Source organism: Hakea prostrata, chromosome 7, assembly GCF_041222555.1.
Source record: "Hakea prostrata isolate BN-2017 chromosome 7, UWA_Hpros_2, whole genome shotgun sequence".
Classification (NCBI taxonomy): domain Eukaryota; kingdom Viridiplantae; phylum Streptophyta; class Magnoliopsida; order Proteales; family Proteaceae; genus Hakea; species Hakea prostrata.
The window spans coordinates 23,322,559-23,344,384 of record NC_142606.1 but is presented as its reverse complement, the minus strand read 5'-3'; the positions used below and the strand labels follow the sequence as shown (position 1 = coordinate 23,344,384).

The following is a 21,826-nucleotide window of genomic DNA, read 5'->3' as shown; positions in this document are numbered from 1 at the left end:
TGCTTGATAAGCTTATAGACATGGCGCTCTGAGAATGGAACATGAGTCACCAAAAGGAATAGATCTCTAATCCATCTGTCGGTGGCACTAAAATTAATACTTTTATGTAATAGAAATTAGAATTGAAAGCACTTGCGGGCAAAAAGGCATCCACCTAGAACGAGAAGGAATGGTAGATGGGAGAACATCATTTCTATGTTTTTTCAAAGATAGAATTTTGGAGTTGGTACCACCTGGATAACCCATAAGATCCAAAGATACGTATTTTGTATTGCTTCTCATATGACATTCTTCCCAATATCTTATGATGATTTGAATTCTTGTTTGTTGTCACGGGAATCTCTCGTACAGCCCTTAGAGATCACATCACAATGACACAATAAATGATAATTTAGAATTCCAAATAGCTATAATCTCTTATGTTCTTGCGATTATACCTAGGAATTTCTTCAAAAGTACATGCTGCAACAAACAAAGGTTTTTACCACGGGGCGGTTACCTAGTGGTCCCAAGCTCACTCCCAAGTGGTTTGGTAAATCTCATGCTTGCATTGGACAGTTGTGTGCTCTTTGGCCTGGGCATGAGTGCTACCGGCTTCTGTGGACTATACTAGGCCTCCGTGCTTGCATAGGTCGCACTCGATAAAAAGTCCGAACATTGCGTAGCGGGGAGCGCTAGGTCGCCACTACTACATCCCCTCTTTTATCTACCAAAATTTTTTTTTTGGTACAGAGTTCCATCTCTTAATCTATATCACTTCATCACAGGCCCAGCCCATGGGCTGATAAGGCCAGCCCAAGCCCAAGTTGGCTCAGGGTTGGCTTGGAGTAGCTTACACATGATTATTTTTGAAATCTTATGAGAATCATTTGTTAGGTTTCAATTCGTAAAGGCAATAACTGTTCTTTCATTTCTTTTTGTTCATCTTTTGCATTTCTCTTTCCAGTATAGAGCAGAAATAGATCCCTTAATCCCTAAGAAAGCTAGATTAAGTTGAAGCTAAAGTTTATTGATTCTCAGTTTTAGGTCTCTTGCTTTATACTTGGATGGATTAGATTCTTATAGTAAAGTTTACCACTTTAAAGGTGTACCTGAAAAGATTAATTACGACTTCTCATTCACCAACACCATAATCCTGAGGATTTCCTACTTGCACTTGGGAAATTATTCCTGCATCAACATCTGATCCAAATCAAACTGATTATGGGGACAAGCTGGTTAATCAGATAAACCCAAGGGAACATTCACCTAGTAGTTTGAATTTGAATACAATGTCTGCCTAGATGTCTGATCTAAAGAATCAAATGCGATTTGATTATGCAATATCTTAGAATTGTTTTCTTCGTACTTGGCTTCAACTCTTTCTTCATGACAATTTCATATATTATCCTTAAAGGATCATAGAATATGATCCATTTTGATACCTAAGGGTTTTCTTTAGGCATAACTTTTTTGTCCAAAATTTTAATTTGTTCACTAATAAAAGTAAACTGATGAGCATAAAGCATAATAGTCTTATTTAAAGGGTTACTAAGTAAATTATTAGCATCCTCTATCTTATCATAATCCATAGTAGAGAAACCAGTGGTTCTATGGTGTAGTGGTTAGCACTCTGGACTTTGAATCCAGCGACCTGGGTTCGACTCCCGGTAGGACCTTTACACATTGTCTAGCCCCCAATTTAAAACTCAGATATGTTTTTATTTTATCCAAATAGTCTTATTCCCCACACCCCTAATCATCTCTCAAATGGTGGTTTTGCTCTTGTTACCCATATTGAGAATTATATAGATTTACACCCACTTTACTCTTCAAGAATGTATTACATATATTTTCTTTGGGTTTAATTTGTTATCTGTTGCACAACTTACATAATAACTTAATTGTTATTTTACTTTTTATTCTTACCTTAGCACGAAGGAGAGGATTGGGTTTGATAAAGCATGTATTGATCTTTATTATTTGGAGTTGAATCCCCCTATTGCCGCTATTGCTTCTGGGTGTATGTTAAAGGTTAATTTTTTCATAATTTAATGTGAATTGCGAAAATAATACGGAATCATAGATTGTCTTATTTAATTTGTGATTAGGGTCAAAACCATGGATACAATTAGGTTAGAGTGTTTTACGTGGCTCACCACCGGCTCAATAAAGTTAAGGTTGAAGAATGGTGAGAAACCTTACTTCTTAGTAGAGAGACTATGAGTTCAACCCTTACAGCATATGGAATATCTCCATCTCTAATTTTCTTACTTATAAAAATCCACCTTTTGTAAAAGGAAAAAAACGTACGTGAACTACCAAAATGAAATTGCCTCTTTAGTTTCTTGTTGGTTCTGTAACCTAGACTGGAAAGTACAACTACACATTCTGAAATAATAAAGAACTAATTAAGCTTACATATTGCAGGGAAGATGAAGATGAAGATGAAGAAGAAGAAACAAAGTATTTGGCGATTTGGTCTAAAACTAACTAAAAAGCATTACTTAATTAAGATGAACAAGCAATGCCAATGGGTGTTGGCTGTTCTGGTCTTGCCGTTGCATCAGCAGGAAGAACTGAATGTCCCTGATCAGCCAAGATTGATTTGTAGATCTCAAGGATCACCTTTGCATTGTACTCCTGCATTGCTATGGATTTTCCCATGCTAAATCCAACACTTCTACCACCACCACCACCATACCCAGATATGAAAATCCTCGAGTTTGCAAACCCAATCATCATCTTCACATACCAATCTCTAAGTCTCTGGAAAGACTTCTTTGGTGACTTTACTCCGGCGAAGAACCTCATCTTCGGCGTCACCTTGATCTTCCAGATCCGCCTCCCACCACCACCACGGTGACTTCGTTTAACTAGTGCATCTTCAGAAGCAAGCTCCACACGATTCTTCCTACGCCGGGAACGATGAGATCCATCCAAACGCTCGTAGTTGCTTCTCTTCCACTTCCCTCTCAGCCCTTGGTACAAGCTCTCTGAGATTCCTTCAATCATCGTCATCTTCTTCAATCTCTGCTTCTCTTTCACTACATGAAAGACAAGACAGACTCTCAGAGCTGGTGGGTCTGGTTTCCAAACTCTCAATTAATAGAAACCAATTCTCAAACACGTCTATATAATATATTACATCGCACGACGGACGGAGTGACCCAGAATTCATGAATCAGAATAGAGAATCACAACGATCAAGATGATCCAATAAGCTAATCAAATGTGAATTTGACATTTGACTCTTTGCTGTATCTGATCGTGATCGTGGGGTGCTTGTGTTGCACGAGGAGAAAACGTCGATCGTATCGAAGGGATTAATTTTAATAAAAAATAAATCTTACTTCACAGTCACAGGTAACTGGCCGGTGAGATTTACAACTAATTAAGAAAAAAGTAATGAAAAGTCATCTTCAATTTACTACACAACCAGTTGTAGTAATTAACGAGTAAAAGGAGAAGAGTGGGTGGTGACAACTGACAACAATGGTACGTGAGCGCAACTTTTTCACACATTTTTAGATTTTTTATTTTTTTATTTTTTTAAATTTTTTTACTAATAATGAAAAGTTCTAGATTTTTTATTTTTAGAGTAGAAACTTATAAGTTTTAGATTGAAGGCTTCATCTAATCCTTATGGTATGAGAAAATTTTAATACATTCTGAGAAAAAGGTTCAAAATGGAACATGTTTATCAAATGTTTTATTTTTTTTTAAGAAAATTTATTTAATTATTAAGACAAGAAGCACTAGAAGCTGCTTTTACTTCAGTGCTGCTGCTACATGTGCAACCAACAGATGAATGGACAGTTGTACTCTTACCTTAATCCAAGTCATTTAATTCAACGTTTTAGCTGTAGGTGCAGCCACTGCTGCTGCACTCAAGCAAAGCAGCTTCTAAGTGGATTATCGAAGGGCTCCATAATTGATATAATATTTTTTTTTGTAAGAACTATTATAAATGTCTACAACCATTAGATATTTTTTACTATATCTCTCATCTTCCAACAAAAAATATTTATTTAAAATAGTCGATAAAAGTTCTTCGTGAATGATAAACTTATTAATAAACAAACCAAAATGATGTATCATGTTTGGTTTATTTCTTTATCTTTAGAATCCAATTGTGTATTTTAAATTTTAAATTTTTTTTTTGGTTAAGGAAAAGACATGCTTATAATTAAACATAGTCGATAAGTAATAAGTTTAGACAACCATAAATAAAATATATGACTGTAGGAATACCTTATTAATTTTATGAATCACTTAAATTTGATCTGAGTTTTTTAAATGTGGATTTTTTTAGTAGAGCATAAATTAATATTGGGTCCATTTAGTGCAATAAATTACCTCTTAGTCTTAAAGCAATTAACACCGTTTACCTTTATTAAGTTGTTTTTTTAAATTTCACAATTTGAGTGGCCAAAATATCTCTCATGTTATTTAGTACATATGATAGGATCAAAATACCCTAATGCTCTATTATTATCAACTATGTGGGACCATCTTTTTCCTTCATCTTGTTGAAACTCCCGGAAACCACCCCACAAATGAGGGAAAAAACCCCCACCACCAATGACCCCCCTTCCCCCTCACCCCGCCGCATAACTAGAACCCTAGATTTAAATTCTAAATCAACTTTTATTTTCAATCACTACCCATCGATCCCCATCACGGCCCCACCTTCTGTCCACCATGAATTTACCATCAATAGAATCATCTGTAGCGGAGAAGGCCGCAGCATCATGGTGATGGTGATCTTGGTTGCGAAGGAAGAGAGTTGCAGGTGGGAGAAAGGGAGGAGAAATGATTGGTCGACAGGATCTTTAAATGGGCCATTTCATGGTTTGAATATGCAACCAAATTCTAACTTCAATTAAAAGAATCTTCATTCTAAGTTTCGAAACTTTTTAAAAACTCTTTCCAAACATCTAAACGTTTTTAAGAGTTTTTTTTATAATGAGTCTCTTTAGCGGACCATAAACTAATGTTGGGTCCTCGTAGTGTAATATATTACGTATAAGTCCTAATCAGACAAACATCTAAACGTTCTATTTACAAACCAAAGAGATGATGTTGGTCTTTTGTTTAAGCACCATTTCCCAATTTTCCCATTCTTTTTACAAGTAAACCTATAAAATTATTGAGTGGGCTGGGCCAACCCAATAATCATAATTTCCACTCCTCATCACTACTTTTGTCTCCAAAAGAAATGTCTTTACACGTGGGGACCTAAAGTCTTGGCCCACCAGCCAGCCCATCAATTTCAAAACAGTTAATCTACCAAAAGAAAATCTGAAAACAGTTGCAGTCTCTGTTAATTGGTGGGTGACATTCAACAAATCAATATTCGTTTCCAGAGTTCTGCTTTCGTCTTCTACCATTGGAACACTACTCTGACTAGACTCTTACACTCTTTTGAGATAATGGGCCATCCATGGGCCCAACTATTGAACGGCCCAATACTATGATTGGGTGGACCACATTTATTATTAATTTTTTTTAAACAAAACAAAATATTCTGGAGAACTCAGAATTGAGATCAGAATTAGATTTTGGTGGTTGAAATCTGAATTCTAACACCCCATATGCATGTGGATTGATGATGAACACATGTGGGTTGTCTTGAAACTATTAAGAATTCACCGAACAGAACAGAACAGAACAGAAGAAGCTTCTCCTCCCCCTACGGCTGTGGCTGTGGCTGTGGCTCCGGTTATAATGCATCAACTCTATACATATTACCTGTGATTATCATTTCAGAGGCTTTCCGTGATAAAGAAGACTATGGCTGAGATCCCAAGGAAAAAAGAAAACTATTTTACAAACAAAGCTACAAAACTGAGTAAAGTGGAAGATTCCTATTATTTCTTTTTCATTATTGTCTTCTATGATCTAGACTTCTTAGAAGCAACCTTTGCTAGCTCTTCCATCAATTTACACATGCCAGCAATCACCCTCAGATCCCCACATTCCCAGAAAAAACCAAATTATATCTATTTGAGCTGGGCCAGGTGGGCTGAGTTGGTTCTTCTTCTTCTTCTTCTTGCTTTCCATTTTCATGAAATCAAGCAATGCTGCAACTCTAAATTCTAGCTTTCTGCACTACTGTTGGAGGTCTCTCTTTAGACTCAAATGGCGATTTCCCATCAAATTTTCCTTCTGTTCATTGAATGTCTCTTGATTTCCACGATGGTGACGGCGAAGGGGACTACCATAGACAGCAGAGACCAGATCACATCTCTGCATTTGTCAAGGAAGACGATGGCTGTGAAGAGAAAAGACCAGATAGCCTGCACAATGTGCTCTGCCTGCGATAATCCTTGTAACCCAGTTCTATCTCCTCCGCCACCATCTCCACCACCTCCATCTTCGTCTGAGTCTGACTGTCCACCACCACCCGTTACGCCGAGTTCTGGTGGCACATACTACTACTCGCCGCCGCCTCCTACCTCGGTTCCAACTACAGTGTACGCACCACCACCACCAGACCAATCGACGACGGTGTACGCGTCACCACCCCCGCCCAACGGTGGCGCTATTGGCGGCGGTGTTTATCCTCCGCCGACGAGCTACTTCCTAGCACCGCCACCTCCGAACCCAATCGTTCCTTACTTCCCCTTCTACTATCATAGTCCTCCGCCATCTAGCTTTTCAAATTCTATACTCAAAGCTCCCATCTTGTTATCAACAATACTACTCCTTTTCCTGCTTCTTTTTTAGATGATCTACTTGACTTGACAACAAACAAATAACTCTTGGATTTGCTCATCTACAAATTAGAAACAGAGACACAATCGATCTGATGACGCCATTCAAGGTTGACGACAAGGTTTTGGTTCAAATTGAAGGGCTTTGATTCCACTTTGCTGTCTCCTGCACTCTTCTACCATTCTTGCAGAGCATGTGTTTATTATTTTCTGGTAAATGGTAATGTCGTTTTTATCTTTTAATTTTTTTTTTATAAACATAAATGTGATTAGAAACAAAGTCATTAACGATTCTTGTTTCCTTCGTCGTTGTAATTTGGTTCCCCTACCAATTCTTGTTTTCAGTTTAGATCTCCTTAATAAGATGGAGAGAAATATAATTGAAGAAATCTGCTTCACTTGTACATCTTGCCTTTATCCTTCCTTTATTGATTGTGCGTTAAACTTAAACAGAGCATCTGTGTGTGAGAGTGAGTGACTCACTACTTTCACTTTCTTCATCACCTTTCTTCGTTTAGATAATGCCTTTTCTCTGCAAGTTGGATTGGTGGGAAATTGAATTTTTTTGTTTTCCAAGGTGAAGAAAGCCGTGTTCTGGAAAGGTTGGAACTTGGTGGAGCTTTGGAATGGTTTCTTTAGCAGCCAAACCTGCTGACCCAAAGCTGTAATAAACAAGGGGAGAGAATGATAGGAATCCACCTCTTCTTCTTCTTCTATTTTTTTTTTTAAATTTTTTTTATTGCATTTACAAATTACAACAACTAATAAGTACAGCTGCCCAAATGGGTAAGACAAATATCTACAGCGTGTGCAACACTGGATGTATTTGACACAGATTGATATAGTGTTGTAGCCAAGGAAAGAAATTTCGGAAATTTCGCCGGTTCGCTGAGAACTGGCCCTAATTTTTTTTGAGTATTTTTACCCAATAATTTTGATAAATTTGATGCCTATCCTAATCTGATGCAAATATGTGGTAAATTTGAATTATTTCCTAAAAAAAATTCCATTTAAATTCTCTTACCTAGTCACATTTAATATGTTACCTTATGAGGCCTACATCATTAGGACATAATTGGAACGATTAACCGACGATTCTATTACAAAATATCTTCGTAATTAAATTATTTACATAAATTATTTCATGTATATATTCTTCTCTAACCACATTTGGCATGTTGACTTTTGAGGACTAGATCATTAGAATATAGTTGGTAAGATTGCTCATTAATTTTGATGATTTTGCTATAAAAGGTTTTTCTATTTATAAGTTATTCTATGTAGATTTTCTTCCGAATTACATTTAACACATTAACTTTTGAGTCTTGAATCATTGTGATAAAATTAGTAAGATTGTGCTACAATCGTGAGAAAAAATCGCCTAAAAAGGGCAAGAAATGGTATAAAAATCACACATAAAAAAAATTAAAAAAATAAAATTTTCCGGAATATCGCGTTCCGATTTCCGGTATCGGTAAATAGGGCATTTCGGGGGTTGAATTGTTTCTTTCCATGGTTGTAGCACAGTCAAAATGTTTGATATTCATAATACCTAAGAAGACTCCTAATTGTAGGAAATCAGTTCCTGTAGTTATAGGCCATTTGTCTTTTGCCATTGGGATCTAGTTAGCCACTTGTTGACAGTTTTTCCAAATTGTTGTAAGGTGTATTCCTTTGGCTTGTGCTGCTCGCATTCCTTCCAGTAACCCAACAACGATTCCTCTATTTGCATCATCTTCATTGTTGAATATTGCAATTGTCCCTTCCCATTGCATACTTGTATTGATTAGACCACAACCGCACTGGTTTGCTTTGTCACATGAGAATAGATTTCTGCACACATAAGAATCGTATCAGTATTGATTCTTAAGTATTTTAATATTTTGTAAATATAGTCTATATTAGTATTTTTTTTTTTTGGGTAAACATAGTCTATATTAGTATTATGTCCTTGGTTTTGGGAAGATGAAGATGTAAATCCTACATTCATTGATTAACAGTCTACGATTAGCATAGGATTGTATTTTATTTTCTTATTAAACCACCTCATTTCTAGCATTTCAAATACCATGGCAAGTTACCAACCAAATGGACAAAAACTAGTTCAACAAAGGTTTATCAACGTGGGAATGAAAATAAATGCAAACAAGGACGGACCCACTAAGGGATCGGGGCCGGGGCCATGCCCCCCTCCTGGATTTTAAAATTCTTTTTATAATTCCTTTAATTTTTTATATTAATTTTCTTTTCTTCTCACACATGAAATATCACTATTTGGCCCCCTTTAATATTAAGAATAATTTTTAAACGTAAAAATTAGGGGTGTCAATTTGTAGCCCGAACCGCACTGTTCAATTATAGCCCGAACTGAACCTTAATGGGTTGTGTGTGGGTTGAGGGTGGCGGAGCCCGCACCAACCCGAAATAGAACCGCAACCCATTATAGCCCATTTTACAACCCGTTTTGTAATTTTACATTAAATAGTAGTTGAATTAATATATTATCACTAGGTAGTTGATATAAACAACTAAAAAAAATTAAGCATGAATTCAAATATCAAATAGTCATTCTACTACTTAATATCTAGATTCTTGATTTCTATAGAATTTGTGGATTTTTTTAATGGAAATTGACCAATAGCAATTTTACTTTCTATAGAATTTTGGATTTTGTTGTAGGATGCTCAATCTATTTCTATTCGTTTTCTTGCACACCATAAACCGTTAGGCAACCCGAGTCTAAACCGTTAGCGAGCTCGAACCCAAACCGCATCAAACCGAAATCGGCCCGAAACCATTATTTTGCTAATGGGCTATGTTTAGACTAGGTGTTTTTCAGCCCGAAACCGCCTCATTGACACCCCTAGTAAAAATAATAGGTATAAATGTCATTCTTAATTAAAAACTAACTCCTCATCCCTATTTATTCTCCTGTTTATTCTCTCACATCTTTTCTTTCTATTTATTCTCTTCTCTTTCTCTAAACTTGAGTTAAAAAATTCTTTGAAAAAAAATCTTGTTAGATATTCAAAACGTCATTTCTAATTAAAAAGTATCTCTTCAATCCCTATTTATTATCTCATACTCCTCTCTCCTCTCTTCTTCCTATTTATTCTCTTCCATTTCTTTTTTCCCTTTCTTCTTTCTATAAGCATGAGTTAAGGAAAATTTAGAAAAAAATATTCTCCACAATTAGGTACTCTTTGTCTTTCTTAATATTTATTGTTTATCTTTAGAATGAGAATCAACTAGAATGTTCTGTCCTTAAAGGAATCGAGTGAGCGGAGAGAGCATTTGGCCCTCTGACATAAAAGAGAGCGACTGCCTTCTTCCTATAGGGACTTGCAAATCATCAAAGGATGGAGGATATATAGACCTAAGCCCGATTCCTGAGAGAATGCCTCTCTAATGATATTAGGATAATAATAGAATTGACATTGAGTATAGAGAGAGGTCTACATAGAGCAACCACCAGGGTATGAGACAACTCCACGACCTAAGAAGTATGTCGTATACTTTAATTATTCCATTTATGGCCTTTTTCAGCAAACTTTTTTTTTATTATTCTTTATTTGATTTTATATTATTTGTTTCTTTATTCTTCTATAATTTTTGTTATTTGATTTTATATTGTAAATAAAATGCCTACAGTAAGGTAACTAACTACCATTGGTTTGCATTTCTTACCTAAATTTTTTTTTGTTTGCATCGGACTTTTTAGGGTTGAAGTCATGTGTATTTTATTTATTTTTTTGTACTAATCTTTAATTTATCATATCTTGTTGAAAAAAAATATCATGATCAATAATTAATCTATTTTTGTCAAATATGTGTGGGCCCCACAAAATATGTTTGCTATTTTTTATTATACTAAAATAATTCATACGTAGGACCCCAATGGGTCTTATAAGGGCCCACACAATATGTGTAGTAAAAAAATATAGGTGTTTTTCCAATCTAGACTTCCATTTTTCGACCCCAATGTTGAATCCTTGGTCCGCCACTAAATGCAAATATCTATCAAATTGTGGAAAGGTAGCCTATCCACTTGTACGCCTAAATGTCATATAGCCCAAACTTGCCAAACACAATCACAATCAACAAGCAGATGTCAAACGAATTCACTGCATTGACCACACAGAGTATACAAAGAGCCATCTCCTGCCCATTGAGCCAATTAACAGGGATCCAACAGCATAACAAGGGAGACTAGTAACACCTTTTGAGAAAGAAAAATATAACCCCCCCCTCTATCTCCACTTAAAAATAAATAATATTTATATTATTAATAAATAAATATTTATTAATAAAAATAAAAATTTTTATATTTTTTTTTTAATAATTTAAAAATATAACACAAAAAAAAAAAAAAAATATTTTAAAAAAAAAAAAAAAAAAAAAATTTATTTTAAAAAAAAAAAAAAAAAAATTTTTTTATTTTTATAAAAATAAATATTATTTATATATTCTATTTAAAATAATTTTAAAAATTTAAAAAAAAATTATTTAAAAAAAAATAATTAATATCCCCCCCTTATTTAAACTTTTTAACTAAAAGAACCCTACTCTTTATGAAATTACTGTTGCCCCCCTCAATTCTAACAGTGTTAAGCGACCGTTAAGGTTGAATGTTTAATGTCTATTTTACCCTTTTACAATTAATAATGTCCAATAAAATATTATCCTCATTTAGAAAAAAAATCATATGAAATAATTTTACATGTGTATTTTTATCATCTTGAATTAAAAAAAAAAAAAAAAGCACCATGTTGGTAGTAGGACTTCTCAAAATAGCTAACATCAAATTAGACAATAAATAAATAATAATCTATTGGAAGTAGAAATTTCTTAAACTGATAACATTAAACTAGAAAGTAAATAACAAAATTAAAAATAACACAAAAAATTAGGAATTACTATTTTTTTTATTACCAAATTGAAAAGTACATATCGAAATTTGAAAATGAGTATCCCTTGATTTTCTCTCTTTCTTTTGACTAGAAAAGAAGATTGTTTAATTAAGTTTAAGTTTTCCCTAATTACTTAGGATATTAATGTAATTTAATATAAAGTGTAATTAAATAATATAAGACTATAGGGTTAATTTGAAATTTTTAAATAAATAAAATATGCCATATCATCATTTAACTAACGGAGTTTAACAGTAGGGGGACAATAGTAATTACAAGCAAAGTTGAAGGTTGAATTAGTAATTTCAAAAAGTACAGGGGGTAAATTAGTAATTAAGCTATAGCATAGGGGGACAATAGTAATTATCCCTTTAAAAATCTAATGAATTAAATTTTTGGAAAGAAAAACTTTATAATTGTTCTTTGAGTTCAAGCTCAATTAATGATAATTATTATATTATTTTATTAATTAATATTATGTTTGTGAATGATAATTATAATTTTCATTTTTTAAAATAATTTAAAGATCTAATGAATTGAATAGACAAGGACATTTTTTTGGGGGATTTACTCATGTCTTTTCAGTTTAGTTCTTACTCATAGGAGGTCAGAGTTCGAATCCCCTCGGGGCCATGGGCGAAGCCTCGAATATATTAATTATATAAAAGCTCCCCTGAGGATGTAGTCGTGGTGCGCGCAAGCTGGCCCGAATGAACCTTGGATCCAAAAAAAAAAAAAAAAATTTCATGGGGACGAGAGGAATTTTTTTTTTTTGGTTTACCCACACCAAAGTGGCGAGGGGAAAATTTATTAATCGGAAGGCAACTAGCCCAGGGAACAAAATGGTGGGTTGGAATGGATGGTAGAGAATTTCATGGGGACGAGAGGATGTGGGTGGTAGTGGTGCATGGTTCAAGGAATAAACGATTTCTGTCATGGAGCATTAATTTATGGTCCTTGGCTATCTTGATTGTTGCCATGCTGTGCTAAGCAAGACAGAATGTTATTTTCAATTTTCTGTTACTCGTAAAACTATTATTGTACCATTTTGTTTCAGTCTTGCGCATTAAGCATTTTGCTTTAGTCCTGCGCATTTAACGTGTAGGACCGTTCAACGGACCTTAGATCTCGATCTCACTCATTAATTTTTAACTGTAGAGATCAAAATTTCGGTTAAAATCTCGATCCAAAGATCGACATCTCACTGAATGTGTCATGCGCATTAAATGCTTAGGACACAAGCAAGGTCTGTTATTGCAACTCCTTGCCTTTTTTGCGCTCTAGTTTGGTGTTGTACAATTAATGCATAGTATATATTAACACAAGTAAATGTGATTTATTGAAACCAATGAAAGTAGATGGAGATGATGTTATTCTAAGGCCCATTCTAAAGGTAGTATGTAGTTGGAGCCCAAAAGAAAGAAAGCCCAATGAGTTAATTAAATGAATGGCATCACTCATAGGAAGATTTTTCCAAGGATTTTGAAGCCAAATTAAATCCTCTCATTTGGGATTGGGTGATGAATCAAACAATCTAGCTTACTGATCATATGATTTCATATCTATATGGGTAACCCAAAAAAAGAAATTTTTAACTAATTAGTAACTACTCACACTAACTGATTTCTTCCCAGGAACAAGAAAGTAGTAACTAAATGTAGATGAATCAATGGTCAGACCAAAGGAGTATGTTTGCTAATTTGTGTGAAGATCCATCTCGTTGAAAACTGAAAGATGGAGGGAGATGCCAAATCTTGCATGGATGAGGCGAACACAGTGGATAAACAGAGAGGAGAGAAGATTAGAACACAGAGGGAGAAATGGAGAGACGTTAGCGAATGAACAAACCCACCAAGAGAGAGAAAGGGAAGACCAATGAGAATTTTTAAATATTAAAATATTTATATTTATTTCTTTTTCATTAACAGTCAAATTATTTATTTATTTTTTCTCCAAACCTTCTCAATAAACTCCGAATGATGGTTCAATTGATAAAAACTAACAACTCCAAGTAAAAGATCACAAAACCATGAAAATCGCCCCCACCTATTATGTGATAACACCATCCCAATATATAAAATTGTCTGTGACGAAGAAACTTCCTAACGAAACAAAATAATTTTAACCTTTTGAAAGAAATAATTTGAAACTACTTTATGTTTTTATATTGAATAATTAATTAATTTGATATACCCACAGACATTAGTAAAAGCAATCTTAACATATTAATATGAGAACCTAAAGATATCTGGGCTTTGTCCAGGTGCTAATGCACAGCACCGTGCAACTTACGATGAAGAATGAAATTTATGATCGAGACAAAATCTCAACTAGTTTCACAGCTAAACTTTACACAAAAATATTCATTTTATGTGAAATGAGTGATCAAGATTTTTCTCGACCACAGGTTTTGATCTGGTCTATACGCTTCACAGGGCTGCGGTAGCTCAAAAACAATTCTAGAGATAATTATTATCTTTGGCCATATATATGAAACATCATTCTTTTCTCTCCCTCACAAATGCACCCAACATTATCCAACATAATCTGATGGCAGACAACCATATAGAAATTACACAAATTACTATTTAGTGCAAGCTAAGGGTGTCAATCGGTGCGGTTTTGATAATTCGGTACGTACTGAATTTAAACAGTACGGTTTCAGTATTAAATCGGTACAGAAAAACAGTTTAAACATGGTATCTAATGCGGTGCAATTTTTGTACGAATGAACTTATGCCACTTTTGTTATTAGTTCATTAAGATCCTAATGAAATTGTGATCAAGCAATTGATAAAATTTGAAATTAACAGAGATAAAAGCAAATAAATCTTAATTAATAGAGAAAAAAACAAGTAAATCTAAGAAGAGTAAATGATAAAACGAAAAACTGAAATAGATAATTAGGGATAGGGTAAAAGTAAAGTGATTTAATTGTAAAATTATAATTTATATCCCTTAATTGGTATGGTACCAATTCGGTACGATTTCGGTACATACCGACGATATGAGTACCTAAAACCGAAACCGTACCGAAGAAATTCAATTTTCGTATGGTTGAACGGTACGATATGGTGCGATGTTAAACGACACAGTTCGGTACAATTAAATAATTTCGATATGCAATTGAGCATTATCTACTGAAAACGATCAAACAAAATAACAATGGAAGAGAAATACAGAAGTTTCTGGTTATGATCTCCACGACCCTGATCCAAATTATGAGCCCACAAAGAAGAAACAGAAATAACAAAAGTGGTGTAAATGTGTCATGTTCTCTCTCTCTCTCTCTCTCTCTCAAAAAGATGCCTTGCGGCTGTAGGCTTCTGGTCTCACTTTTCACCGTTTTGTCTTTGTCCCTGTAACCAGGAAACCAGCCTCCACTAAATCAACGATTCTCACTTTTAAATGCTTTCCTTTTCACCAAACTGTATCATCAATTATAGAAAGAAACGATTAGAGAGCTTAAAGTTGGATTTCATCTGTTTGTCGCCTTGTCAGGATTCTAAATGGAAAGCCTATTCTAAGCTTCAAGAACAGCACAACCCACCATTGCTCAAAATTAATTAAATTTACTGAATATATTTACGCAAAACAACGATTAGTACAGCAGGATTGAATCTTGCTAGATCTTCCTTTCTTCTATCTATCAATCTATCTGAGCTAAACCCAAAACACCCACCAAAACGGAAAAACAGAGAAGGAGAACAAGGGTTTACATGGGTAACCAATATCATCAAACAAAAATCTTCCAAGACTGTTTAAGCATAGACAGAGCCGTAAGAGAGAGCCATCAGAAGCACGGCTGCCTGTTCGACCTCTCCCAACTTCCTCTGTTTCTCCATTACTGATCTTTCTAGAAACACCTCTCTTCCTAACTCTACCAATCCAAGCTTCAGAGATACGCCGCCTAGCTGCTGGTTCTTCTTGTTTGAGATTTCTCGTTTTTCTTTCTTCTCCTTCCCTTGTCCTCCACCGCTTCCTCTGTTCAAGCCAAGGAGAGCCCTCCTTTTCTTTCTATGTCTGATCCCGCAAGCATTACAGAGTGACTGGAAAACCCAAAAACCTTAAATCAGATTCAGAACTGAAAACAAATATCTGAAAACAACAAGAAGAACGAGCGAATTGAAATGAATAAATGAAAGGTTTTCGTGATCACCTTAGGCCCGGCTGGACCCCCTCTCCACAAGGGGGTTTTCGTAGTTCCGCAGTCAGTACAGCTTTTCTTTGGATTGATCACCTGGCTTTCTTCCGATGAAAGCCCATCTGAACATTTAACATTCATCTCCTCCCACTCTGTTCCATGCATCTGAACCGAGAAGAACAAAAAACGATCAGTTCTATAAGAACCACAAATCAATGATAACCCGATCAGGAAGATAACCCAGAGAGAAAAGAAGCAGAAAGGCACGAAATTACTCACTTTCTCCATCCGATCCATCGTCTAACTCACTGCAACCGAAAAACCTAATACAAGCTACAGAAAACCGGGTTGATCAGAGTGAACTTGGCTCTCGAAACAACTCTGAATACGAAAACCCTAATCATTAAGTGAAAACACTCGGGGCAGAGTAGAAATAATGATATAAGAAAATGAAATAAACAGTGAAATCAAGAGATGGAATGAGTGAAGGATCTATCAGAATTGTAGTTGACAAGGAATACTGAATTTAAGGAAGAGATCTGAAGACGAAAGCAGAAAGCTATTCTGAAATCACATCAACAACAGTAGCAGAGAGAGAGAAATAACTAGAAATAGATGAGATCTTTGGAGATGAGATTCCAAAGTTTTGGTGTTGGGGGTGTTTAGGTTAGTGAGGACTGTGCGGCAGTGAAGTAAATAAAGAATTTCGCTAACAAAAACCGACATGCCGAGATCAGAATTTCAGACAGAGAGAGAGAGAGAGAGAACGGAACCGACACAGAACTTCCTTATGTATATCTCTCACCGCATACATATCGAAACCCTAGCCCTAGAGTTTTATTTCAATGACCATATTAACCTTATCAATTGGGACATTACCGTCTCTATCCTAGCCTGAGTTCTCACCAAAGCCCCAAAATGAGGAACTGCGCCCCACAATTACAACGTTATTTCCCGCCTTGTTTATGCGCCAAATGTTCATTGAAAAAAATACAAAAAACAAAAAAAAGAAGACAAAGGTGGAGGAGGAAACCCAATAATTATAATATAAGTCAAATTTACTTAATTTTGTAAATAAATAAATACCGTTGTTAAGCAATGCTAGTGTTAACATGCACGACTATGGTGCAGTGATGTACACAACATCGAAAAATTCAGCATATGGGTCATCATTAAGACACATTTTTATAATAGAAGATATCAAATCAAAATTCAACACATAAAGTGTAATGACAATAAAACAGCTGATTTATTATCCAAAATAAATAAAATACGAAAAGACCCAAAATGAGTGCATAAGACAGATTAAGAGATTTAAGAAAAATACAAAAATTAAAAAATAAAATAAAATAAAAAGAAACTTAATTAAATTCCATGAGAAGAAGAATTGCTGGAATAATCCATGATGAACCCATACATACTATTCCAGAAGATATACTTAACAGAATTAATAACCAAATCATAATATATAATATAAGACATGAAATATATAATTTAAAAAGACTCGTATATTATAGACAAAATGAATTGGCTAATTCTGCTTAATGATGCAGGATGAGAATTCTTAAACACCTTTCTTGGGAGATGGCCATCTATTTCTCAATATCATCAGCTAGAGTCCTCACCTATATCCTTTCCCCTCACACCAAACCAATCACAATCTTCGGGATTATAGGCAATTTTAATGCATCATCATCATATTCTTCAGTTACTAGGAGTCATAATCAAAACACAGGAGTAATTGCAGGATCTCCAAGAACACAGGTCACCATGAAGAAGATCAAAATTGATCATCGTATTCTCTTTAGAAATACCAACATGAAGTTTGCCAATTACAATGAATATAAAATCAATGATGATGAGAAAATTGCTCTTGATAATCTCTTGCAATCTATCAACATTAGCATTGGAAACAAGAAGCTTCAGTTTGTTGTGGCCAATGCTCTAAATCCATTAGCTTTATTGTTTGATCAAGCCGGAACAAAAAGAGAAAAATCCAAATTTATGTAGTCTTCGAAGGTAACACAAAAGGCATATTCCTTGATTGGGAATATGTCGTTCAGGCAATTCAAGATTACCCAACTCCAAGATTCAAAGGATACAGCACTCTTGAGGAAGCCACCATGCAAGCCAAGCTTATTCTTGGCCCAAATTATTACATTGACCCAAAACTCAGGGCAACACCGCCATCACAATCTTCTTTCACTGTAATGGCTCAAAGAAAAATGTTCTATGACCATTGTGAAAATATGAAGAAAAAGAATGCAGAATACACTGAAGAACTCATCACCAGAGCAACTAAAATTAACAATCCCAACAAAGAAAATGCTGAAAAGAACAAGCTCTTCAATAGGCCAAAGACCATATGATCAAGATACACCAAGAGAAGCTAGAGCTCCGTAAACAGATCAAAGAACATGAGAAAACTCGAAACAAAATGAAGGAGAGATTAAAATACATCTGGAAGCTGTAGGACAAAACCAGCTCTAGAACCATCAGAGTTCCTTCAAAGTTTCAAAGAAGATATCAAAGGCGAAATTCAAAATATGCTACAATCACACATAAGCAATGGTGGGCCTATAAATCCTTACCTTGCTTGGGTTCCCTTTCGGGTTCTCAAAAAGAATTAAAAGACTTAAGAGGAAAGACGAGAAGCATTTACTATTAAAAAAACTATCTTTATTATATCAAGGAGAGGTTACAAAAGAGCACACTAATACAAGAGAAGAGCATCATTCTTTGGAAAGATTTCTTCAAAAGAGTTAAGATGGGAGTGAGGTTCACGTAAGAACAACAACTCATTTCTTTCTAACTTTTTCTTAGTCTCATATCATTTGCTTAAGTCCTTCTACCTTGGCCACCTTGCCATTTTTCAACGCACACAGCAAACATGGTCTTATAGGACTTTATGCCTAGTTCCCTGAGACTTTAGACTTACTTTCTGAGATCAAGAAAGCACTATCCAGAATTGAACCATGCTCTAATACTAGATTTTGGAGGAGGTGTGCATGGAGTCACATAGGAAAGTGAAACTACACCCTCATGGCCATGAGATCACCCAAATTCCGCATCAGAAGGATTGATCTTGCAAAATTTTCCACTAGCCCAAAACAGTTTATTCAGTTCATGCACCCCTGGCACACAACACAAGGGCAACCGCAGGTTGGAGGGGCAGGGGCAGCAGGAGGGGTAGGCACAGCAGCACGAGGAGCTCTTCGACCTCTTTTTCTTCTATGAAGAACTGGCTTGTATATTTCAGCAGCCGGCTGCCGAATCGATGGCTTCTTCTCAGAGTAACAACCTGAACCTCCTCCGTAGTGTTCCCAGCATGCTCCTCCCCTTCCGCTGGAGGGGTTCCATGGATGGGATCAGACACATTCACAGTTGCATTCAGAATCTTATGGTCATGCTCAGACTCCCCTCCCGCTCCACGGATGGGATCAGACACCTCCACAGTTACATTTAGAATCTCATGGTCACGCTCAGACTCCTCTCCCACTCCATGGATTGGATCAGACACCTTCAAAGTTACATTCAGAATCTCACGGTCACGCTCAGATTCCCCTCCTGCTCCATGGATTGGATTAGACCCCTCCGAGTTACCTTCCAGAATCTCACGGTCATATGCGTGGATACGACACTCTCGAGGAAGCCACCATGCAAGCCAAACTCATTCTTGGCTCAAATTATTACATTGACCCAAAATTCAGGGCAACACTGCCATCACAACCTTCTTTCACTACAATGGCTCAAAGAAGACTGTTCTATGACCATTGTGAAAATATGAAGAAAAAATGCATGATACACTGAAGAACTTGTCTCTAGAGCAACTATAATTAACATTTTCAACAAAGAAAATGTTTAAAAAGAACGAGCTCTTCAACATCCCAAAGACCATATGATCAATCTATTTCTTGTATTTTTTTTCTTCTTATCCATTGTCCATCCCTTTAGCATAGTTTTAAGCATAGTACCTCGTGTCGGCGATATATGTCGAGGTGTCGCCTGGGGGCGACACGACACCCCATGGCGATACGGACTTTACAATATGTCGACGATATATCGCCGGAAATCGGCGATATATCGCTGACAGTCGAAAAAAAAGTCGACACCCCTGCGTTTGCAGTCTGCTCCTTCAACCATCAACAACCAGCAGCAAGCCGTGATGAACTGTTCAGCGTGATGATTAAGGCCGCCTAGTCGAGATCCAAAAGGAAGTTAAGGAACATGGAACACCAGCTAGATTGAGAGGTTTTACAGGTGTAACAGCAAGAGAAGACGAAGAAGAGAACCAAGAACAGGTAGGGTTTGTGTTTGCCTAATTTGCCTTCTATCAAGTCCGATCATGGGAGCTTCCCGTGTCTCAAACCGGCCGACCAGACTCAGACTCAGAGTCACCAACCGGATTTGTTCACAGAGCCTCTAGACGAAACCCTAGGCCACAGCTTCTGCAGTTCTACTACTTTCCTTCTTCCTCTGCTCGGTTTCTCTCTTCTCCGTCTCTCCCCTTCTAACTTATCTCCTCTGGCGCTTCTTGAGGAACCACAAGTCGGGCGAGAGTCACCAACCGGATTTGTTCACAGAGCCTCTAGACGAAACCCTAGGCCACAACTTCTGCAGTTCTACTACTTTCCTTCTTCCTTTGCTCGGTTTCTCCCTTCTCCGTCTCTCCCTCCCCTTCTAACTTATCTCCTCCGGCGCTTCTTGAGGAACCACAAGTCGGGCGACATCCACAAGTCGAGCGACATGTTCGACATGTCACCGGTGTCGCCAGGCGCCAACACGGCGACACCAGGCGACATGGGCATCCTTGGTTTTAAGTCCACTTTGAGAAACAACAAATCACAAAATAATACTTCTTTTGAAATGTTAGGGAAACATTGTCTTCCAATAAGGGTGTTCTTGTCTTTTTGACTGCAAAACATAAACTTCTTTTCCAAAACCCTAAAAACTCAGTTTTTTCGTTGCTGCATTATTATTATTTTTTTGTTACACAGCACATTTTTTCTTGTATAATCATGCACAAATTCAGCACCCAGAAAACAGTGAAATTGCATAAAATAGAAGAAAAAAAAAAACTATTTCTACCTAGAAACAAGAAAATGGACTAGAAAGGTTAACATACAACTCATTAAACACCTCAATCTCTGCAATTGAGGTTAACCATGCGTCTATATCTCCAAGATATAATAATCCTCTTATTATCTTTTTTTTTTTTGAAGAAATAATCCTCTAATCTCATGCGATGCACTTTAAAATGCAATTACCTAGGGAATTCAAAAGCTATATTCACAATGTCATGGTCAAAAGAAAATCATGTTTTAATTGAAAAAAATATTTTTTAAACTGATGCTAAAGAATAAGCAACACTTACTACTTTCATTAAAAAAAAAAAAAAAAAGACTATTATAGTTGTCTCCAAAAAAAAAATAAAATATTATAGTTGTTTCCAAAAGCTATGTTCAAGCATATTTTTGCCCATAAAGCTTGTTTATTAGTCATTTAAGCTAATTTTCTAAAACACACTTATTGGTCATTCATGTGTCTATGAGAACACACAAATCTTTAACAAATCAAAATTTTGAATTTTTAGTTTTTATTGGAAACTCTTTCTTTCTACCAGTTTTCCTCTTTTAGAGAAAATAAAAAATTTCCCCCTATAAAATAAAGCTCCATTTGGGAAATGGGAGTCGTTAAAAAAAGTGAAGTAAGATTCTTAATTGTAATGGATATCCAACACAGTTCAGACAAATAATTTCTCAAAATTTGAAGGAGAAAAAGATTATTACATCACATAATACAGATGACACCTAACTGGATCATCGAAAAATTAAAAAAGAAAAAAAAATGTGGGGAAATCCGGAACTGTTCTTCAAATAAATATAAAGCTAAGAAAATTTCATGAAATATAAGTTTGGTAAGTCTCTCATTTTCAAATTTGATGATTTGATTCTGATTTGTTTAAAACTAAAGAACCCAGAGAAGATCTGCCTCTGTTCAAGTTAAACATCCATGAGACAGGATTAAGACCTCTCTTGGTCCTCCTTTCTGCAAAATTGAGCTGCTAGGCATCT

At 35.7% G+C, this 21,826-nt stretch overlaps 2 protein-coding genes and 1 non-coding gene across 3 annotated transcripts; 1 reads left to right on the top strand and 2 right to left on the bottom strand.

Annotated features, from left to right (window-relative positions):
• Positions 1-1,586: 1,586 nt before the first annotated feature.
• TRNAQ-UUG (transfer RNA glutamine (anticodon UUG)) lies at positions 1,587-1,658 on the top strand. Its single transcript has one exon. It is a non-coding gene; the product is annotated as a tRNA-Gln (tRNA).
• Positions 1,659-1,788: 130 nt separating this feature from the next.
• Positions 1,789-3,174, bottom strand: LOC149010658 (uncharacterized). Its single transcript, XM_089163991.1, has one exon. The coding sequence runs from the start codon at positions 2,998-3,000 to the stop codon at positions 2,491-2,493; it is 510 nt and encodes a 169-aa protein (XP_089020117.1). The 5' UTR covers positions 3,001-3,174; the 3' UTR covers positions 1,789-2,490.
• An 11,739-nt stretch (positions 3,175-14,913) lies between these two features.
• On the bottom strand, positions 14,914-16,519 carry GATA16 (GATA transcription factor 16). The gene is made up of 3 exons (XM_089163110.1): positions 16,032-16,519; positions 15,768-15,917; positions 14,914-15,657 (listed from the first exon to the last, which is right to left on the bottom strand). The coding sequence occupies exons 1-3, from the start codon at positions 16,047-16,049 to the stop codon at positions 15,370-15,372; spliced, it is 456 nt and encodes a 151-aa protein (XP_089019236.1). The 5' UTR covers positions 16,050-16,519; the 3' UTR covers positions 14,914-15,369.
• Between the last annotated feature and the right edge of the window lie 5,307 nt (positions 16,520-21,826).